This window comes from Coniophora puteana (assembly GCF_000271625.1).
Source record: "Coniophora puteana RWD-64-598 SS2 unplaced genomic scaffold CONPUscaffold_11, whole genome shotgun sequence".
Lineage (NCBI taxonomy): Eukaryota > Fungi > Basidiomycota > Agaricomycetes > Boletales > Coniophoraceae > Coniophora > Coniophora puteana.
Genome location: NW_006913063.1, coordinates 271,353 through 292,610, shown reverse-complemented (window position 1 = coordinate 292,610; position 21,258 = coordinate 271,353). Strand labels below are relative to the sequence as shown.

The 21,258-nt window shown below is 49.5% G+C and overlaps 8 protein-coding genes across 8 annotated transcripts; 6 read left to right on the top strand and 2 right to left on the bottom strand.

Moving 5' to 3' along the window:
- Positions 1–2,099: 2,099 nt before the first annotated feature.
- On the top strand, positions 2,100–3,540 carry CONPUDRAFT_156776 (zf-PARP-domain-containing protein; the record flags this gene model as incomplete). Its single annotated transcript, XM_007773786.1, has 7 exons — positions 2,100–2,175; positions 2,229–2,246; positions 2,300–2,369; positions 2,424–2,586; positions 2,647–2,784; positions 2,844–2,960; positions 3,418–3,540. The coding sequence occupies 7 exons, from the start codon at positions 2,100–2,102 to the stop codon at positions 3,538–3,540; spliced, it is 705 nt and encodes a 234-aa protein (XP_007771976.1).
- A 1,163-nt stretch (positions 3,541–4,703) lies between these two features.
- Positions 4,704–5,097, top strand: CONPUDRAFT_62045 (uncharacterized protein; the record flags this gene model as incomplete). Its single annotated transcript, XM_007773618.1, has 2 exons — positions 4,704–4,845; positions 4,898–5,097. 2 exons carry the CDS (start codon positions 4,704–4,706, stop codon positions 5,095–5,097), a joined length of 342 nt encoding a protein of 113 aa, XP_007771808.1.
- A 1,222-nt stretch (positions 5,098–6,319) lies between these two features.
- CONPUDRAFT_75419 (uncharacterized protein) lies at positions 6,320–7,383 on the top strand (the record flags this gene model as incomplete). The annotated part of the gene is made up of 6 exons (XM_007773656.1): positions 6,320–6,492; positions 6,525–6,587; positions 6,638–6,664; positions 6,713–6,751; positions 6,889–6,982; positions 7,036–7,383. The coding sequence occupies 6 exons, from the start codon at positions 6,320–6,322 to the stop codon at positions 7,381–7,383; spliced, it is 744 nt and encodes a 247-aa protein (XP_007771846.1).
- A 1,854-nt stretch (positions 7,384–9,237) lies between these two features.
- CONPUDRAFT_75418 (uncharacterized protein) lies at positions 9,238–9,816 on the top strand (the record flags this gene model as incomplete). Its single annotated transcript, XM_007773655.1, has 2 exons — positions 9,238–9,651; positions 9,700–9,816. 2 exons carry the CDS (start codon positions 9,238–9,240, stop codon positions 9,814–9,816), a joined length of 531 nt encoding a protein of 176 aa, XP_007771845.1.
- Positions 9,817–11,301: 1,485 nt separating this feature from the next.
- Positions 11,302–11,659, top strand: CONPUDRAFT_62036 (uncharacterized protein; the record flags this gene model as incomplete). Its single annotated transcript, XM_007773615.1, has 2 exons — positions 11,302–11,447; positions 11,491–11,659. 2 exons carry the CDS (start codon positions 11,302–11,304, stop codon positions 11,657–11,659), a joined length of 315 nt encoding a protein of 104 aa, XP_007771805.1.
- A 769-nt stretch (positions 11,660–12,428) lies between these two features.
- Positions 12,429–14,884, bottom strand: CONPUDRAFT_167718 (uncharacterized protein). Its single transcript, XM_007773785.1, has 8 exons — positions 14,873–14,884; positions 14,608–14,750; positions 14,359–14,557; positions 14,095–14,163; positions 13,330–14,031; positions 13,164–13,289; positions 12,959–13,132; positions 12,429–12,902 (listed from the first exon to the last, which is right to left on the bottom strand). The coding sequence occupies exons 3-8, from the start codon at positions 14,542–14,544 to the stop codon at positions 12,741–12,743; spliced, it is 1,419 nt and encodes a 472-aa protein (XP_007771975.1). The 5' UTR covers positions 14,545–14,557; positions 14,608–14,750; positions 14,873–14,884; the 3' UTR covers positions 12,429–12,740.
- Positions 14,885–15,733: 849 nt separating this feature from the next.
- Positions 15,734–17,979, bottom strand: CONPUDRAFT_156774 (uncharacterized protein; the record flags this gene model as incomplete). Its single annotated transcript, XM_007773784.1, has 6 exons — positions 15,734–15,870; positions 15,930–15,998; positions 16,051–16,101; positions 17,375–17,648; positions 17,702–17,845; positions 17,902–17,979. The coding sequence occupies 6 exons, from the start codon at positions 17,977–17,979 to the stop codon at positions 15,734–15,736; spliced, it is 753 nt and encodes a 250-aa protein (XP_007771974.1).
- A 1,836-nt stretch (positions 17,980–19,815) lies between these two features.
- CONPUDRAFT_75415 (uncharacterized protein) lies at positions 19,816–20,790 on the top strand (the record flags this gene model as incomplete). Its single annotated transcript, XM_007773654.1, has 6 exons — positions 19,816–19,935; positions 19,986–20,078; positions 20,127–20,252; positions 20,318–20,341; positions 20,385–20,468; positions 20,521–20,790. 6 exons carry the CDS (start codon positions 19,816–19,818, stop codon positions 20,788–20,790), a joined length of 717 nt encoding a protein of 238 aa, XP_007771844.1.
- Positions 20,791–21,258: the final 468 nt, after the last annotated feature.

Below are 21,258 nucleotides of genomic sequence, written 5' to 3'. Positions count from 1 at the left end.
CAAACTTGTTTTTAATTGTGACAAGGTTGTTGTCACTGCGATGCAGACATGAAGCGCATGGCGTCGGAGTTCGAAAACAACCTTTCCTAGGTTATGCTTTCTTTCCCCATGTCGGCGCGGTCGCCCGCGGTCGTCGCCCGAAGCCCCCAGAAGCGCGGTCGGCAGCGCATATATTGCGTTGCAGTACTTGTGCAACGCGGAAACTATTTTTTCTCATGTGTTTGTTCGGACCAGGCAGATACCTAAAGTGGGGTCACGCCAACGCCAAACTCCGTGTAGAGTACCAGTGTTGTTTCAGCCTAACACGGCTGGGAGCATATTTTCAGGCGCCGGCTGGACGATGTTGTGTGGATGGGATTGTCTATGCGACATGATGAAGCTTGGTTTCTACGGTTGCTCCGAAATAACCGGAGCCCTTTCCCAATGCACGTGATCGATAATCGGAGTTTACCGCACACAAGTCTATAGCTAGAATATTAATTATAACGTTCTCCTCGCTTTGGCTTCCATCTCCCAGTTCGATTAATATTGCGACATCGCGATGGTCCAGATACACAATCGCGCTGGCTTGAAAACATCAGAAAGTAGTGCAACGGGGTCACCGGTACCGTTGAGCACGCCTTCGATTAGTATGTAATTAGTCTATATCGTCTATTTGGTCACTTTTCTTACCTCCGCAGGCCGTATATCCCCTCCTCGGCCTTTTCCTGCCACGCCGACAGCTGTTCGCACTCGTACGGCTACTGTAACAACAACAGTTTCGCCAACATTTACACAAGCCCATCGCTCCTCGACTCGCACCGTCATTACATACTATAGCTCCGTCTTCACCTCAACGTCCGGCATCTCCGTCTCCAGCACCTATCCAGTCAGTCCTATCTACCCCTCGCGCTCGACCTCGCCGATCGCAAGACTCTGTCCCTCAGGCCTCAACATGTGAGTGCACGGTTACTCGTCCATCTACCGCTCCGTCTCCCGACCTTCGTCAGCATCCTCCACCGGTTCATCCGACTTCCCAGGCTCCACCTTCTCCACCTCGTCTGCAGCCTGATCCGACTTTTGAGCCGCCTATACCTCATCCAAGCAGCTTCAAGTGGCTTGGGGGCATGCACGCAAGTTTTATGCCATTCGTCGCGGGCAGGAGGTTAGCTTGTTTCATAACTGGCCAGTTTTGTATATACTATGCCGGCAGGGATATGATATAGCCTCGACATCAAGGCCGTGTCGAAGGTGTCTCCTTTGGCTCTCAGGAGAGCTACCCAACGTTCGGAGAGGCGCTCGCTGCATACGCGCGCCAATATGGGGGGGGGGGGGGGGGGCGGGGGTGATCCAGTAACCAGTTCCCTTTCGGAGCGGACCCTACTGGCCGAAGACACCGGTGCTTCCTCGTGTACCAACATTTGAGTGTACCCAAGATGATGGTGAGTACGAAATTAACTCGGAGGATGATATAATGCATGCTATATTGGCTCTTAGGTGTAGAAGAGGCTAGCGGTAGCACCAGACTGGTCGCGCATAAAACAACTTGTCAGGGACTACCCCGCGGAAGTTCCACAAGTTTGACTCTTTCGATTTGCCACCTTTGAGAAGTATCGCGTGCGTACCCTGTCGATATCTGGTTTTCTATCAATTATGACGTAGCTTATGTCGTTTAGATATCCGTTCCTTGATCTTTGTGTACGCATGCACACGTCCCGGTCGGCAATTGCGCATGCGGGGTGCACGCACGTACCTTGCCATACCGCGGCTGTTTCTACGAATTTTAACGCTACTGTAGTTCTTATTTCCTCGCGTCGTTATCGCTTTTATCAGTATACTTTGTGTAGAAGCAAAATTGGAAATTTGTGATAACTCTTGTGTGACCTATCTTGTATAGATGCGCTTGAAGTCTGCGAAGTCTGCACGGAGTATGGCGAAGGCGTGTTTCACGGCGACCCTTGAAGCTTGAAAGCTTCATGACAAGGCGATCGCAGCAGCACAGCCACATAGAATTAGTACTGATATATATGATCAGAAAAACCCGGGTTGCGCCGGCCCCAAATCGTACTCCTTCACGGGATATACCGTGTTCCTTTGAGCCTTATTCTCTCGAACGCGAGATGTCTAACAGCGGGAACCAGAAGAGGGGATACTACTGCATAGGTTATGCATCTACTGGTAGGTCTAAATGTAAAGGTATGCCGATATCGTCTCAGCGAGTGTTCGACATTCTCAGTGATATAATGCAGGTCCACAGCCGTGCCATGGTAAGCAATGTACATCGTCAAGACTTGGGCTGTACCCTCTAACGCAGGTACAGGCACTCCCATTCCCAAAGGAGATCTACGACTAGGCTCTCAATACAGTCTTCCCGAAGGAAAGAAGGCATTGTATGAGCCCCACCACGTACTGTTAACCCTGCATATCTGATATTTCTCACATAGCTCGTGGCGTCACTGGGGTTGTACTACATCTGATGTCATCAGCAACGTCAAGAAGGTTCTCAAATCAGTCGAAAGTCTTGAAGGCTTTGAACACCTAAGAAAAGAAGATCAGGACAGTGTCCGTATAGCCTGGCAACTTGGCACGGTTTCCAACGGAGATAAGGTCAGGTTATTTAGTCCGGTGATGTTCTGAGCCCATTGAATGCTGAGCCCATGGTATCAGACTTTTTCTGACCAATCTACGGCCGAAGACTTCTCAGACCTTATTAACGCTATAAAGAGCGACGATAGCGACGATAGCGACAACGAAGCCTGCAAGAGCTTCAAGGGGGCCAGCATGAATAAGCCTTCTCGTAACAGGGTGCGTGTTCTTTTTTCTCGCTGCTCGCCATCAACTTGCACTTATGGTTCGCTATTTAGGGGAAACCTCCTACTGACGAAATAGTCTCCGGAGGCACCAGACTCCAGACTCGTGACCCTCCTCCGGAGTTCACGCCGAGGAAGAAGCTTCCTGCCAGGAATGTTACATCTGAAAAGGTCTGTTCATCAAAGTCGATTACACCACGAATTGATCGCGGATCAGGCTGTGAAGAGTGATAAAACCAGGGAAATATGCAAGAATTGCGAGGTAAGTTTGATAGATCTGGAAGTCAATTCGATATGCAATCGAAGATTCATTGATTTATTCACAGTACACCTTGGAAGCGGCCCTTCCTCTTCCTCTTAAAAAGGAATCCGCTGCTCAGCAAGTTGATGGCTCGTTTCGAGCAAACGAGTCCAGCGGATCCTTTATAAACCTTCGAGGCCTTGCAGTATTTATGGTCATTTACTTCTTCCATTGTTATATGTGCACATGTCGCTGTGATCTACCTAGATCAAGCTAAAAGTTGCAGCTATGAATACAAGACATATACGACTGGTACCTGTATAATGGTTACTGTAGTAGTTTCTTGAAGATCAGCAAGCTCGTCCCCACATTCACGTACTGACCTAGAAAGCCCTTGTAGAGCTTGCTCGAAATAAGATACCGCCTTACCTCGACCTCGGACACATCTACATTGACATGCAGGTTGTCGGCCATCCCTGGATCAGCGGGTGTATTGATTTTGGCACCTAGATGAAAAATCCGTTGCACGTCGTTGTGCTCCTGTTTATCCTCTAGTGGATTAACGTCTTCAACGTTCAACAGAGATATCAGCGAGAAGGCTGGCACTGACAGTGCCTTGGAAACTGTCTCTTTGTTCTCTTAAGTGAACTGTATAAAATCTTGGGCGAAGTGCAAGGGAGCTTTCGAACGACCTTGGGAGTTCTGCCAGTGGGGCTACTCAGAGAGCGAAGGAGAGGGTAGGCCCTCCTTTAACGATAGGCAAAGAAGTAACTTACTGTCCTTTGGAATTTACAACATACGTCTTATGGGCAACGTCAATTTTGTGTTCTTAATCAAGCTCTCAAATCATCTTGTGTGTAGCACAGTATGGCTAACTCTCACCACCACGTTCTAGGTCTGTGTGAGTTGTGCGTGAGTAACACAAAATAGTGAACTACTAACATATAGACCGTTGAGCGTGTGGGGCGAAATAAGCTCTAGCTCCGGATGTGTTTCGTTCGATAAGAACTACTAGGAAGTGCCCGCCTCACATTGGTGGAGGATGGGATAGGGACCATATGGGTGACGAATATCAATGACGTCGATTCCCCGCTGGTGAAAGCTGGTGAGCCCCCAATGGACGTTTCCGGGGTCCGCAGCTCATTATAGGAACTAACTCCCGCCTCCAAAGGGATGCCACCCAAATGCCACCTACGCCGAACGCCCAAACAGTCCCGTCCAATCATAAGTACAGTCGAGTCAACGACGCCTCGTGCCGGCCACTTCGGGCCTCAGGCCTCAGGTTTCACCGGTGTCACCCCTCTCGGCCCGAACTCTGAAGATTCTTTAAAATTTCGTTCTCATCTCCCCAGTACCTCCCAAGGAACCCGACCTCATGCCTCTCGCCGGCGCTCATAGACCCTGCCAGTTCCAACGGTGTTGACTTTGCTCTATACTGCGCATCCTCTACGAAACACCCCGTCAGCGCTGATTTTGCTCATAGCATCGCTCCCGTGGCATCAGCTTCAGACCAGCGGTGCCGCAGGCAGCAGGGCTCCCCATTGGTTACTTTATCCACCCTCAGCCCGCACTGCTTCAGCCCTTCCGAGCGTAATCTATCATACGGTCGCCCGCCAACACCGTTACTCACTAGCGGAGAGCGCTGTTCACCATCCATCGGAAAGGTCCCCGTGATGTTGGTCACTTCTAGGACGTACTCGCGCTCCCTTTGCGTTGCCCTGCCGCGTGATATTCATCCAGCTATGGTTGATATCAGCTGCCTGAAAGGCGAGAGGCTGAGTGTAGTTGCCGATGCGTGGCACGCTGAGCAGTCCTGTGAGTAATATGCATTAACCTGCCTGCTAGTCGTTACTCAGTGATTACGCAGGCCACTACAGATGGCAGATTCAGTTTGCACCTAACGACGTTGACATGGTTTCCATAATCGCCCCTTTCGGACATGACCACACCCTCTTGATCAATGCGGACCAAAAAAGCCGCTACGGTTTTTCTTTGACATCTTGCATAACACATTCGCTCCTGTACAACGAACGCATTTTCCACCTCGTTAAGGTGCGCTGCCCGTGACGTGCACAATACCATTCGCAACTTCAAATTCGCTTTGCCAGTACCTCTTATACCTACAAATGAACAAAACATATACACTTTCACCAAACCACTAGAGTACATACTTATTTCTATTTCCCCCTATTTGGCTGGTTAATACAGTTGTACCTCCAGCCTCGAAGTTGACCCAACCGTTATCTTCAATCTAACTGCATACCCCATCACGGTAACTGTCGAAGGCACCTAGTTCTTTCCCCTAAGGCATGCAAGCGACCGCAGGCTCATGCGCTCTCATTGGCTCAATCGTTCCATGCGCGCCGCACATCATCCATCCTGCAAAGTATCGCTAGGCTTCTTGGGACGCCCGCCTTGGGGTGCACCAGGCAGAACCATTACCCTCACGAGCCCAATCAAAGTGATAGGGCGGGTCGAGCAACAGAAGTGCCGTCACTTCTGCGGGGCTTTGCTGCGAGCGCTAGGCGCTTACGGACGCGTCGACTCTGAGTCTAGCGAAGAGGGGGCCATGTGAAGCTTCACGCGTCACGTGTAATCCGGGGCTGCAGTACGCGTGCCTATGTTTTGCGTCGTTCATCAAGGTCAGCGGCTTGTTCTAGTGCATGCGGGGTTGCCTTGAGCAACGTAATAACCATTCACTTGCCTCAGCGTAATAACCATTGAGATCGACTTTATTTACGCGAGCAAAATACCCCTGGAAGGTTATCAGGATGATTCAGGGATATAATTTGGGATAGGGGACGCACAATGCCATGTTGATCTATTCAAGTTCAAGAGCGGCGTAGAAAGAACATCGACGTCGTACGTACATGCTCGATGCCGTCCAGATCACAGAGTTTGCTCGGGGATCAATGTAGCGGCGCCCCGAAAGGGCATACAAGCTACATCAATGCCGATTAATCTTTTAACCTAATCAAGTACGGAGTACATATGAGTAGTAATGAGCATCAAGCGCATAGAATAAGACTTCAACCCACCTTTCGAGTGCAAAGTCCGACTCATATATCTTGCTGATGTGCCGCCGACAGTCAGGTCCAGAGATGACACATTTTTACGGAGGAAAAGGCACTGCCGCAGTTTGCGTACGGAGGCTTGGGAAGCAAGACGTATTGCCCAACTTAAGGGTTTTCAGACAAGATAGGGGTATTTGGCTTACGTAAGCGTCCCGCGGCGGGGTCCGCCACCGCGAAATCCTCAGATTGCCTTCACAAGGCAGTTTTCTTCGACCATGTCTATGTTCACTCAACACCATCCCGGGGACCTTCGATTTACGTTAACTATTCCTTCCTCAGAGGATGGAAGCGTAGTCGCAGCCGCTTTACCCCTACCATCGCAAGTAACTGGGATAAGACATGAAATACCTTCTGCCTCTCGGCGATTTCCGCGACTTCTATCCACAACGTACGTGGTCTCTCTGTGGGCATCCGTGTTAGACCTAAAGAAGAAGAAAGCAGAGATGTCTCTCAGCTTGAAGTGCATAATTCTGGGCGGCTTGGGTCAGTACTTACATGACTATGGCGATCTGATGTAAATCGATATATTTTAGTGCTACAAGTCACCCAGTCTTCAATAAGTAAGAGCAAAAACTAGTCTTAACCTCCATTTTGATCAATACTTGCAGGAATGTACTTGCGAAATCCGACATTGTTATCACCCCTCAGTACGTCCACTCTTGTTATAAACCAGTGTATACCTGAGTAAAGAAGCATACCTATGCTAAGTCCGCCTTCGCTCCTGCACGAGTAAGCCTTTTTACGACGCCACAGCTTCATGATTATTTAGACGATTGTGCTGCAGAAAATCTCAACTGCGTGTTGGCAAACACTCAGCATGCAATCATGAGCTCGTAGAGGATGGACATGGCCATTCTCAGCCTCCTCACCCAATGCCAGTACGCCGTCAAATTACGTCCTTCGTTCAAACGCTCAACTTTACATTAAATAGGGAACATCCGTCGAGTCATTATATGAGAAGTTGCACTCCCATACAGTGACCAGAAGCAGAACAACAATTCGTTGGTATGAATCATTAGGCAAATTTGATTCCCCTCCGCCGATCCCAGCAAACGTCGATGTTCCCAGGGGAATCCTATACCTTCGCAAGGACCAGGCCAATGGGAAAGTTTGTCAAGCCTGGAGAAGGACCGTCGAGAATGGCCGCCTCGTGTGGGCCAATCTTCGCCTTGGAGACGAAGAGAAGCCGGGAAACTCTAAATCGCGTATTTTTGTCATCAGCAGCGACGGAATCCCGAAGTGGATATCAAAGAAGTATCAGAGGAAAATGAAACATTAGACGATTTGCACGGTACTCGGTATTACATACGCATACTGCTTCTAAAATGACCCGCCATCATGGAATAGACACCTGAGGACACTATTCAAAGATTATGGCCAGGATAGATGATAGACGCATGATTCACTCTACGCTATGAAACGAGCTCCACTGTCTCCCAAAGCATCAAAGTTCTATCGCTTCCAACAGCGATCTGCAAGACGTCGCAGGCCACAATTCTTCCCTGAGGACGATTGAGAGTTTGTGCTAGGATAAAGAAGGAATGATACCGACAGCTATTGAACACAGTGGAGCGGACATGCCTGTTCCTGCTACGACATCCTTTCAGTTCGAAACGAATGACGATTGGATTCTAAGTGGATAGGAACTCACGTTGATCCACCAAGGGCTGTATTCCAGTACCTGTGTGAACATCCCAAATCGAAGCGCTGTCAGGTCGTTGGCCGATTAGCAAAGCCTCGTCCTCGTGTATGAATAACACAGATGATGGCTCTTCCAATCGCTCTTGAGGGATCGAAATGATAGATGCGTTGGACGGGACTTCATATATGTCAAATCCACTGCGATAATTGTTTACTGCGAGAAGGCGACCGCTAGCGGACAGAGCTGCTGAGGCGCTTCTTCCGGATGAATGTGAGAGACAGCCGGGTGACTTGATTCCATTTGATCACTTACGCATATCCGTTCAAATTCATGACCCAGGTTACGTCCTGAGTCTGAACATCCCAGCAGCTGAACATGTCGGTCAGTATGAAGCCATACAGCTGGATCATCAACGTACACTATTCCATGGACAAGATAAGACACGATCAGATGAGACGGTGCATGGCCATTGACCGAGACGCTGAGCGATTTTTCTGGCGAACGCGGGCTCGAAGAACTTGTCGGGAACAGCCACCAGTTTAGTGACGTGACAATTACATCAAGGTTGTGGGGCGGGATGCGGGATGGTAAGCGTAGCGCGATTCTGTTGCTCCACCGATCTCGAGGCACACAACGCTGAGAGATGAGCATGATCAGGGTAACACTAACACGCTTAGCATACCAGGAGAATTTCTTTTAGACCATATGTAGACCTCGCTTCTTGCACCAGTCGCCAACCAACATCCCGAAGGATGTGCGGCAACATACTCCACTGGAATTGTATGTGCTAGAAGACCGTCAACACGAAGTTGCTGGATAAATCATGTTTGGCTTCAGTGCTGGTAACAATCTCGGCGTATGACAGAGAGCACACCTGGGCAGATAAATCGAGACTAATACTGATGATGAATCCGTCCGCGAATCCGCAGTGAACGGTACCATCAGTTTGAGTCCATGAGAGCGATAATACCGGCGTCTCTCCAACAAATTTCCATCGCAAATGCCCTGTGCGACAGTCCCAGATACAAACGGTACAATCCGCACCACCAGAAGCAAGGAAATCAAGAAAGGGATGAAAAGCAAGGCAGTATATGCGCCCTTGGTGATAATCCAGCTCGAATTTGACTGAATACTGTAAGACCATCTGTGAAGCTGAGAAACACCGAGTAAAGGAGCACCCAAGTCAGACGCCCTCCGATTCCTCCGGCCCGCTCAAGTTTCAACCGCCTGGCCCACAGACCTGGGAAAATATGGGAGCACTTAATCATACGCTATAGATCCATCGCTGGTCCACCGGCGTGCCCGCAAAAACCACGAACCAGACCCGAAGCAACATTAACTGTCGATAGCCAGCTTGAGAAAGGAAATACCAAAGGTTAGCTTCATCTGCTGCATATTAATCGCATGCTGGCTATCGAAAAAGGCCATGAAATGGTAATGGCACATATAATGGGACAATAATGCAAGTTTTATAAGTCGGTCGCGATCATCATGATCGGTTTCCGCGCTGTATATGCGATGATTTTCTCATACTCTTGTTACCACGCGGGACCTCTGAGAAAACCTTCGACCCAAAGATCACTGCCTTACCAAATGCCGGCCAGTAGGCAAACTTTCGCTCTACGCTCAGGATCATCGCCATATACCACCACCTCATCGTCGCGCCACATCCCGCCGCAAGTGATAGTCATTTCTGATGATGAAGACGGGGCCGCTACCGCGTCATTATTGGCATCCAGTGCTAAACTTCGGGACGGGAGAGCAAACCCAAAGAAGAAAGGTCCTACTCCCTCGAAAGATATCATATTAGAGATCGCATCAGATGACGAGGAAACTTGCGATGCAATGGGAGGTACCAGCGGGCAAGGCACAGATCTTGAACAGACCGTAGCCACACTAGAAGAGGTGAGCGCTAAACACCTAGTAAAATGCTCATATCTCATCCATATCCAGGAAAACCGCACGTTAAGAACACAAGTAGAGGACATGAATCGCAACATCGCAGGCGCTGTCAATCAAGCTTTCGAACTGGAGGACACGGCTGCCAGAATGCAAGAGGTCATTCGGTAATCAGGAACATTGACCACAACCTGAGCTCATTAAATTCTAGGAAAATCGCATGTTGAAAGCGCATATTCAGGATATGAACATTCACCTTTCAAGCTCTGTCGCCATTGTAAGTATTGATTGATGTTGTCTTAACCAGATATATAACTTTTTGCTCACATATGATAGTCTCGCGACGATCTCGACGAATTTGTATCCTGCAAAATTTGTACTGGAAATATGCAGTCTCCATACTTGTATATTCTCATTGTCTCCAGATTTGGTCCATTCTGATTCGTTAACCTCCTCAGGCTACCTGACTGCGGCCATACACTCTGCCGGTCATGCATTATCAAAGGGTTCGACGATACGCTCACCCGATTCAATATTGACTCCCACCCTCACTACAATGTACACGCTTCAAATTTGACACCTTCATTTGCAAACATCCCCAATGAGGTCGTTGCCCTCCTCCGCCATCCTCAGGTCACGAATCATCCTATGCCTACCCTGTCTATGGAAGCGCGCCATATCATTTCTCGTTATGAACAAGAAACTAATCAACAAAGGCAGGGAGGCAACGAGGATACTTCCAGCAATGGAGGTAATGCAAGACAAGTCAAACCGGAATACAAGTGCCCATTCTGCCGCACTGTACTGCGTTCGCCCCCGATACAGGAGTTTCACTTGAGGGGAGTTATTTTGAAGCTGTTGCATGATGCAGGTGAGGCGGAAGAGTCCTCGACGGAAAGTGAAGCCCACAGGAATCCATTTGGGGAATACTTTATCTGAACTATTAGATTACGACCTGCCCCCTAGCTTGCCCCTAGCTATACTAAATGTTAAACGCTATCCACATTACCTGAGCTGTTTCCCATATTTCTGTTGATCGACGTTTTGGCAAGCTCGGCGGTCCGCTCGTTCCGGTGTATCCTCTGACAATGGCCGGACGTATATAAATATGCTGACGCGGCTCACAAGCTTATTATGGGATATGTTTCCCAGTGTTAAAATCCTCCGGGGCACGCCTTCCTCCATCTCAACAATCCTTTCTGCAGTTAACCTTGCGACGTACCGCGTCTGCCCATGGTCACTTCATATTTCACCCCTCTCGATAAGGACGTTGAAAATGCTTCCATTCTCATCTCCCCAGTACAATCTATCACCACCCCTCTGCGAACGCCTTCTCCCCAGAGGACTCGACATCATGTACGCCTCCCGCCGGAGCCCATAGACTCTGCTACTCTCAATGATGTCGCTTTTACTTTATCCTGCGCGTCCTCTACGGAATTCCCCGATGGTGTTGATGTCACTCAGAGCACCACCCCCGTGGCGTGGGCTTCTGGTCAGCGGTGCCACGGACAGCAGGTCTCCCCGCTGATCACCATATCCGTCGTCAGTTCACACCGCTCCAGCCCTTCGGACGGTAATCTACCATGTGGCCGGCCATCGACACCATCGCTCATTAGCCGGGAGCGTTGTTTACCATCCCCCGGAAAGGCCCCCGTGATGTCGGTTACATCCAACATCTACTCACACTCCCTTCGCGTTGTTCTGCCACATGACATCCATCCAGCTATGGTTGACATTAGCTGCCTGAAAGGCGAGAGGCTGAGTGTGGTTGCTGATGCGTGGCATGTGGAGGAGTCTTGTGAGTGATAAGTGTTAATTCTCTCTCAGACAGTCGTGGCTCAGTAGCTATGCAGGCCTCTGCAGATGGCACATCCAGTTTGCACCCAACGACGTTGACATGCGGTCCATAAGCGCCCGTTTTGGACATGATCATACCCTATTGATAAACGCCCACAGACAAAGCCGCTGCGGAATTTCTCCGACTTGTGGCTCCTGGGGACGTTCGGCAAGGTAGCCATGTCTGCGTATTAAAATCTTGGATTACTCTCCGCGTCCGTACAATGAATCCATCCTTCCACCTCTCTTATGATAGCATGCGCTCCCTTGAAACGCAGGATACCTTTCTCAGCTAACGCCTTAATATCATTCACTACGCCTCAAAGCCGATTTTCCAGCAATCCATATACTCCACATACAACTACACTTCGCCGTGTCGCTAGGGAGTACATCGAGATTCTAGTGTTTTTTTAAAATCTTAATTCATTTTCATTCCTCGAGCAAGTGCGATAAAGTACACTGAGCAGCAGAGGGGTAGATGTTAGCGGACGGTTTGTTGGCATCATCGTTGAAAGAAGGCTGCCTACCCTTTAACTTCGCCGCATCGTATATACTTGTAACCCCAACCACGGAAACTGACGAGGATGTTAGTCCGCTGGCAATAGGATCGTGCCCTGGATCCCTGAAAACCCCCCTTGCATGGCGCCGCGCCTCTTTATTCTTGAATTACCGCTGCTATCCCAGATTTCTGAAACCAATGAAGTGTTTTTTGGCGTCGGGGGCGTCTTGAACATAGTAGCGACTAGGTGGGGAACAAGAGCCTATTAGGCGATGGATGAAAATAGGTAAAGAAACCCGGCGGGGAAGCAGCCAACCGACGAGCACTAATACAGTTTCAACCATAGCTGGGTTAACCAGACTCATTCTCATTCGCAAGCATCAACTTGCCAACCCCTGAAAAGCGATTAATCACGAATTACCCGAAGTTTTTTTTTCAGATGCACGTACCAATACAACCGAGCAGCCCATTTAGCTCCCTCGGCTTCAGCGTAAACAAGACGTTGCGGAGCACGGACGGCAGCTCCGGTGCATATTTGATGACGAGGTTCTCGACCGAGATGAGGTCAGCCGAGCCTGTGCTCGAGGCTCAGTAGGGACGGTTTGATTCGACGACGGGGGGCGATTCTTGAGGGAGGTCAAGATGCTCGACCAGATGCTCGACAGAGCTAATAATATATTAGTTAGCTATGATTTTGTACGGAGAAGAAACGGAAAGCTCATTTGAGATCGAGCTCAAGCGCCGTCCAAAACCGACACGCCTAGTACACGCTGATGGCGAACGTCATCGCGTTCTTGATGCAGACACTAGCGATGCCGGAGTCCACAAAGGCGAAGGACATCGTAATCAGAACCGCTTGGCCACCAAGAATGTCGAAGTTGAGCAGCAGCCAGCAGTTCGACATCCAGAACATGTACCACATCTACAAATGGATCACTGTTAGTATAAGCACATCATCGAGCACGGAAAGAAACTAACCTTGATCGTAACATCCAGCTTCCCATGCAAACCATCCAAAAACTGCCCTTCGGCCGAGAAGGCACAAACCGTAACGAACCGTAACGAACCGTAACGATACCCTCCAAAAGCTGCCCAAACCCAGAGAACACCTGACTCCTTGGGTTGCTCTTCGTTTTCAAACCCATCCTCGTGCTCAAATACCCAATCGTGAGCGATGAAACACATATTCAGGGTTCGCGGCGAGGTCGAGGAACAGTGGGGAAAACACCGTAACGGTGGCAATCGCCGCCGCGAACATCGCAAGCGACGAGTTCACCGTGGAACGCGACCCGGCTAGGTTGTCAATCGTCTTGATGTCCTTGCTTGAGCATCCGCCTGGTCGGTGTTACATCGTGCCACCGTATCGTCGCGCGCGTGACGCGCTCGAGCTGCTGCCGGAACATAAGCCGCGAGGCGCGCAGCGAGCCGGTGAACTGGACGAGGGTGGAGGAGATGCTGACAAGGGCCGAGGCGAGGCCGATACAGCTGTATACTCTAACATAGAAGAGGGGGTACTCGCAAACGTCCGGGAGGGCCCTTGACGAGGATTGGACGTGGTAGAAGGTGTTCTGGGTATAACGTTGCGACTGGAAAAGGTATTCGCTGTACGCAGCCTCGTTGTCGTCCAACGCGATGGACGGGTGAGTGTATGGTACAAGTTGACCCATGGCACCGTACGCTGAGCCCCATGTACTGGTCCACAGCCTCTCGCTGAAACCAATGCACTGTGCGATGACGATTATCGGAAGGCCGAACCACGTCCAGTACGACGAAGCCTTCACGGATGCTATATAAATCGACCACTCAATCCCGCCCTCCTCGCGGTGCTCGTCCGTGACAAACTTCCTGGGTTTCTTGACCTCGGTAGCTTTCTGCGCGTTTTCATCGACAGGCTCGGCGGCCTCGATAGGGGCGTCCAAAGCGACGATAGGTTTCTCCCTTAGCTTACACTGCAATCTTGAGCGATTTCGTCTGAAATCCCTTACGCACGCGGAGTTCCTTGACGGCGCTTCGGTATCAACTCGTCCATCCAGCATACGAACGAGGTATTCCTGGCAAGATCAACTCAACGTTAGATATTATAGAATTATATGATGGCAAAACGGGATACTCACGACAGTGCGGTGAGCCAGCAGCAATCCAGGGAACAATTTTGCGTACAAGAACCGAGCAGTATGGCTGTCCTAAAAATTGGGAAACACAGTGTTAGCATAAACCCATAGCTACCGAATTAATTTATGTAAACTTACCACCGCACTCAAAGGATCACCCGAAAGAGCATACTTTGTCCTCGCATATACCGTTATCGTGAAAACAACACTATTCGTTTATCCGCTTGATCAACCGAGTTCGAACCGGAGATAAGAGAATGAACGTACCGAGCCTTTGCACCCCCCACTCAAACTAACACCCCTCGCCCCAATCTCCATCGCGTACCCATCCTCCAAAATATCCAAATCCGGCTTGGGCCCACAGCACTCGGCGACGGCATGGCGCCGCTCCTTGTCATATGGGTACCCGAACAGAACGTTGTCCTTGATCGACTGGTGCCGGAGCCACGGCATCTTGCGGGCTAGACTAGACTAGAAATCAGGAATGAATCAAGGAGTAGAATGTTTCCAACGTACGCTAGTATACATTCGAAAGCGAACCGAAGAGGTACTTCACGTGCGAGCAACACGACCTCAGCGACCTTCTGGATGCTGTCCGTCTGTATACGTTTGCGGCTCTCGCATTTCCATATGAGCTCCACGAGCTGTTGCAACCCGCCCTAGGTCGGTTTTTAGTTGCTTGAGTAACTGGGAAGCGTTAGCAAAAAAATCACAGACAGCGAGGAAAGTACTCACGTCCAGCTTCATGTCTTTTCCTCCTCGCTCAACGTCCATCCCGCACCTGCCGCAGTCCAAGGCCCGAGGTGCAACATTTTGAGCAGGGGCGCGCGCCCCGACGGGCTTCGCGCTGGAAACTCCAATATTTGCGGACAAGCCACAAAAAACCCTTGTTCCTTGCGCACGATAATCTTGGCTATGTTGTTAATGATACGTTTCCGATGAGGCAGGAACCAAAGGAGGGCCCGAATTATATGCTTTGGTGCCCGTGTGGACTTGGAGAGCTTCACGCCAACGACGTTGTTGGAAGAAGCGCTGGAACTAGGTAAAGCAGCCTCGCGAATTTCCGCTTGCTCTTTCTGCATAATCTCGAAAATAAGGGTATGAACGATGGCCATGGAGTAGTTACGCACCGGAAGATGCTTTTCCAATAGAACGCCAAAACACTGAGTCCGTGCGCCTTCCTTCACGCCGCGAACCGTGTATTTCTTAAGGATTTCAGTCAGAATAGCTCTAATCAATATTACGGAGAAGTACTCACTAGTCTCCAACATTGTTTGTTTGCCGTCTCCACGCCAATGATGGGCTTCGTGAAGATTTAGTTCACAACTCGTGTTTCGGGAAGCCAGACTGCGCAGAGGAGATGTGTCCATTCGCCTGTCATGGTTTGCTTGGACGCGCCGCCTTCATTCAGACAAAAAATGCACGACTAGTTGAAGGGCACATTAAGACGTGGCATGCGGAGGGAGAGGAGAGTAAGCGACATACCACAGGATTTTCAGGGGAAACGGTGTATTCACGGCAAAGTCATTGGCCTTCAGAAACGTAGGGTATTCCATAACACTCTGCGAGCACAATTCATAAAAGAAAATAGCGTAACGTGGATGGAGATTATTTACCTTGATGGACGGCAAGGTTGCACCCGTCACAGAAAACGATAGCATTCACTAGAGTCGAACCATTCCTTCTCCAAGCGGTCCATGACCTCAAATGTCTCGTACGATATAGGGTTTAGTTGCTCCTTCTTTCGTTCAGCGCTGAGAGCGTCGAGCCACTCCTGATCTGATGGAGTGCGAGTCAGAGCTGTGACTAGGTTCTGAACGGTTATATGTCACACATACCTTGCTCATCCATGTCATCCATGCCATACTCCAAGTCGACCTGGATGGCCGAGTCCTCCTCGACGGGTTCTGGTGCGCGTGAGAAGACAGGTCCACAGGGATCACTACGTATCATGCTCACCAATGTACCGAATACAGTGATCCGGTTGCTGGAACTCAGAGAGATCATTGTCTGTTCCGAGAGGTGTTAACTAGGGTCCGTCTTGAGTCCGTCAGGGAGTACAAACTTGGGAAAGAGGGTCTCACCTGGTGGTCATGAACGCCGGCGGGTTGAGATGAGTTTTCGTCGTGAATCGTTTGATTGTGATTTTGGGTAGTGGGGTAGGGGAACCTGTCTTGTGGGTCATTTTGGCGTCTCCTCGAGAGGAGCACTCGTGACGATCGCGAGGAACAGCGAAACAGACGCCCGTTGGGCCTCAACGTTTCAACCTCAACTGGCGAACGCATAACACGTGACTTTACACTAAAGCGACCGACGCGCCAGCGATCCCCGCAGAAATACTTCAAGATCAAGACCGTGAGTTGAACTCGGACCTTGCTTTCTCCATCGCGAGCATCTTCCATGCCTAAGGAGCATGCTGATGATTCTCGCACCAATGATACTGAAGATTCCAGTCATGGATCGTCGGGTCAGACAACCTCAACCATGTCGAGCGACGATGTTGATGCCCGTCAACATTCACCTGAAACAACAGCTTTTACAGCGGCACTGAATGGTATGGACCCATCAAAAAGTTTGTGCTCTCTTGGCGGCGCATACAGCACTTGGAGACAGTCATCCAGTGGTTTCTCAGGCTGAGCCTTCCACAAGCCATTGTAAAGTTGCTTCGGAAGGGAAGGAGTCCACTGGGAAGGTTACTCGGCAGAAACGCAAGACCACAAAAAAGTAAGAGTGTTTAGAACTGGTGAGCATGTTCCTGCGGTATGATTTCATACAATTTCGGTTATCTAATGTTCACGAACAGGCGCGCAGTATTTATAATCGTTTGTACGGTGTGCATAGTGTTGTGGATATCGTCTTTGTATTTGTATCAATAGCTGGGCCGTGTACTGAATATATGAGGCATGTACGCCGAACGCACGCCCTGATGTGGTCGGAGATGTATATTTGCACAGATTACCGCTGAGTTATGCTCCAGCTACCGAACTATTTTAAGGCCTGAGGAACAGGTCATCGACATCTGGCAAATCCTTACATGATCAATCTGGATATGAGATCTAAGCTACTAATCGTGAAATTTATGACACAGTCTGTTTGTTTTTGATTGCCTGCTTCTTCGGCCGACGGGCTTTGCACCGAGGAATTTCTTTGCGTAGAATATGACTTAGCAACAAAATAGAGGAGTGGCCCATTGGATTCTAGCAGTGTTCACGTCGCAGAACCTTCACCAAGTCCATTCTCAAATTGTATCGTAGTCTACGAGCACATGTGATCTACTCCTCACCCATGCGAAGTTTATTCACCCCTCGGATCAAGATGAAAATCTCCCAAAGAGTCAAACCGTGTTGGGCGCCGTTCTGCTGAATGAAATCCTGAAAAGCCTCGCCATCCTCCTTTCGAACAGCGGCGACGAATGTCTCCATGTCCGATATACCGAATGCTGTGAAAGCGCCCGCCGTTTTCGTGAGGGGAACGCCACAGTCGATCTGAAGGAAGTGTGCCAGCTGCTGGTCTATCGCAATATCAGCCGAGTTATCTCCTCCTTGGTTAATTGACTGCTATCAAATGAATTCTAAACGGCCAGTTAAGTACATGTAGAAGTAAAACTCACCAATGTGGATGGAGCTCTGAGCGGCGACAAAGATCTCCTAGCTGGGATTGGACGGGCAGAGGCAGACTGTGATAAGTTAGAGTCAACGACGGGCTCCTCTTTTAGAACGAAAACTAAACCGATGTTGAAGAGCCTGAGCCACCGCTAGATCGTCGTGAAGAGCAACCGTTTGACCGTCGCGAAGAGCGTGCATGTCGTACAAGTTTGTGACGAATGTTATCGAATATGTTCAGTTCGATGTACAACCTCAACGGATAAATCTTGACATAGTTCTCCATTTCGGGCAAGACATTCAGAGCCTACACGACCTCTCTGAACTCACGTCGTAGCAAAAAAAACTAACACTCACCTCCGCCAGCACCAAAGATAATCGATCCTTAGGCTGTTGAGCGAAGGGAACGTTTCTGTTTAAGTGAGCCTCCACGATCGGCCGCGTTCGTCTCTTACAAATCCTGTCACCCCTATTGATTGATGGTGTGACTTGACGCGAACTCACTTGAAGGTTGTTCCACTCAGGGACACTCATATGCATGATCTTCAGCATGTGGGACTGAGGTATCAATCGGGTACGCATAAGGTCGTATAGATCACTGCCAGGCAAATCGTGTTTCCCCATGATGGGCGGTGAACGATACTTACGACGAAAGCTATCTCTGATTTATATGCTGTATACACGTCGGTTCGGAAATCGCCGATGCCTCCGCGGATCGAAGCACCAATCATAACTCAAACGTTATCACAGCGCTACCAGAAGCAGCTCCACGCTTCTAAAAGGCACGCATCAAGTACGAAAGAGTATTAGCATAATAATGGAAGCCTTTGTCCCTTCCAAACTCAAGAACAGATACCCGCGTCGCTCCACGATCTGACGGAACGCCGAAGTACACTTGCTCGAATCTATGATGGAGTGGATTCCCTGCGGAAAGGCAACCCTTCCTTTCTTACATATACTCGTTCAACCTCTTGGTGATGCTCTCCGGGCTGCAGTATCGATGTTGATGCCGAGGGAGTTACGTCGGACACCCCCAATGTCATCGTCTTTTGTGACACTGATAGAGATCAGTGGCGGGTTCCTCATGCGTCTTACAATACAGGCTTATGCTTTCTTCTTACCCTAATATCATTTCATAGGTTTGAGGCCTGGGAGTTTCTCTAAACTAAAGAAGTCAGATAAGTGCAAAAATGAACACGGGGACAACAGCTGACTGACGTTGCACCTTGGTCTGCTCCTGTACATACAGAGAAGCAGGCTCTCTTTGAGGGTGTTAGCGAAAGAAGCTAATCGAGGGTGGACGGAGCGTTACCACGCCCGACTGCGAATAGAAGTGGGAAGTCGAACTCAGAGGTGTGGATAGTATGCATTGTCCGCGGAACTGCCGTGGAAAACTGTTGCGGCTGGGCGCCCAAGAGAACAGGACTCTCCCGATCAAAATAAGCTCAGGCTTTTGCGACCACAAAAACGAAGATGTATCATAGAATCAGTAAAACATATGGTTGCTCATAGACTACTCAGCACGACGGCTGACATTCCCAAGATTGAACATTCCAACGACATACGTAGTAGTAGATATGACGTGTGAGAGATAGAAGCAGTAATACGAGTGGATTCGATGCGACTGGAAGACGAGAATGAAAGAAGCATGGCCGGCCGGCGCCGTTAAAAGCAAAGATAGTGTCAATAGCTATCATAGGGCGATAAGCGCGCATGGTGCGATCTAGAAGATGCTCTAGAAGAGTGCATAATACAAATGGAAAGTACCATACACCATGAGGAACGGCAGATTCGACCAACTCGATACCCGGACGTGTCTAGGCATATTATCGCACATAGGGGGACAATCATACTACAATGAATGTAACAGCAGGTATACGGCGTAGTAGTGGAAATGGTTAGATACAAGCACATTGTATGTAGTTGACTTCACGAGGTCGTGAGTTCAATTCCCGGTGCCTGTTTGATTTTAGCGATCGCACAGCGGCTTCCAACCGCGAGCGCTTTCGGCTTCTCTTAGTTTGCTCATGTTTAGTGTGTGAACATCGGGGCTAGCCGAAGAATCGAAGTCTTATGTCGCTCGCTTGCTTTTTTACTCCTTGCCCTTTACCCTTCTACCATAATGGCGACAGTTGAACGTCCAATCGACGAAGTCTATCGTTTCCTCGTCTCTCATAGTGTCGTGAGGGAGGATATCTTAGCGTGTACTCGTTTGACTGCGGGGCAGTGGGGGGATTTAATGGTAAGTCCGACGTGTACTTAATCTCTCAGTAGTATTGCTGAAAGCACTAGTCGACGATGCGTCCAGCTGTGGAGGAGTTGCTGGATCGTAGTATCCCGTTCAGCCAGCAGAACGCGGCTAATGTAGCTTTGGTTGTTGCCAGGGTAAGTGGTACGGCTTTGTACAGCGCGTGATTTGCTAACAACGTTTAGGCGACCACACAGCACACGTTCCTCAACGGATATCGCAACGCGTGGCCCGCAGAGCTGTACATCGAGCGCAACATCAACAATCGTCTGCGGGAGATAGAACGCCGCCGCACTATTGGTTCTGACTCGGTACGTTGTTCTCTGTCGCGTGGTGGGATCTGGCAACTTAGTCCCTGACACTGATCTCTGTTCAGGATGACGGTACTGCAGCTTACACGGTGAGTTTTTGATTATGTCATTGAAATTTACTGATTGTGGTAGACGGACGATGATTCTGACGATGCTCGTTCTTCCCCGTCCACGATTCGTTCTCCCTCCGTCTCATCCGACGTTGAGCTCCTCGGGGTGAGTTTTGCGTCTTAATGTAATTCGAGCGGCAATACTTACTGTGTAATAGATATGGGACCCAGCCGATCATCCGATCGACTATGGTTTTTGGCATTTCCTGGAGAAGGACTGCTACATCAAGTTGACCCAGTTCGCCGCGGTATTCGCAGAGCTTGGTGTGACGACCTTACAAGCGTTTGACGACCTCATCTGGGACCGCGGTGGTGCAAAGTTTGAGGAGTTCATGGCGAGGGATGGCGGCAGGTTTAACTTCTCTGCCTTCGAGGACTTTTGCTTCAGGCTGGCGGTTGGGGATCGTAACAAGGACCGCGTTCACTGAGGTGTTGTACGTGTAGTCTACTGCAATGTAAGATAGAAACAAACGAGCCTGAAATAGTGCATTCTGTCTGTGTTCTGTTGTTGAAAAAGTTTGAACTGTCGGCGGAGCCTGGTCTGCATTCAAAGGTATGCTCTACTTGATTGTACTTAGGCTAGCGTCGATGCTGAGGTCTTCTTTGAAGCGTTTCGTAAGATGAGTATAGTCATTCTTATTATTTCCCGTATAGTTAACCATATTACCGTTATTCGTTTGATCGTGTTTGATTCAATGTCGAGCTCTGACTGTCGAATGTTCCGGCCGTTCTTCGCCCCTGTTGTCTGTTCTGATGCTTCAGCCTTGATATTCGAGGGTTGGTCATCGGATATCCGTCAGACTCGCATGCGACACTTCAGCGTTGCGCTGGGCAGACACTCCCGCGCCATCAGTCAATACAGGAGTAGGCGTTCTCGCCGTTGCTAGTGGCGTAAC

Coding starts and splice junctions, on each gene's coding strand:
- CONPUDRAFT_167718 (XM_007773785.1), bottom strand. CDS start 14,544: ATGCCGTGGCTCCGGCACCAGTCGATCAAGGACAACGTTCTGTTCGGG. Junction 13,290..13,329: donor CGACGATACGGTGGCACGAT/GTAACACCGACC, acceptor AAGGACATCAAG/ACGATTGACAACCTAGCCGG. Junction 12,903..12,958: donor AGCTGGATGTTACGATCAAG/GTTAGTTTCTTT, acceptor ATCCATTTGTAG/ATGTGGTACATGTTCTGGAT.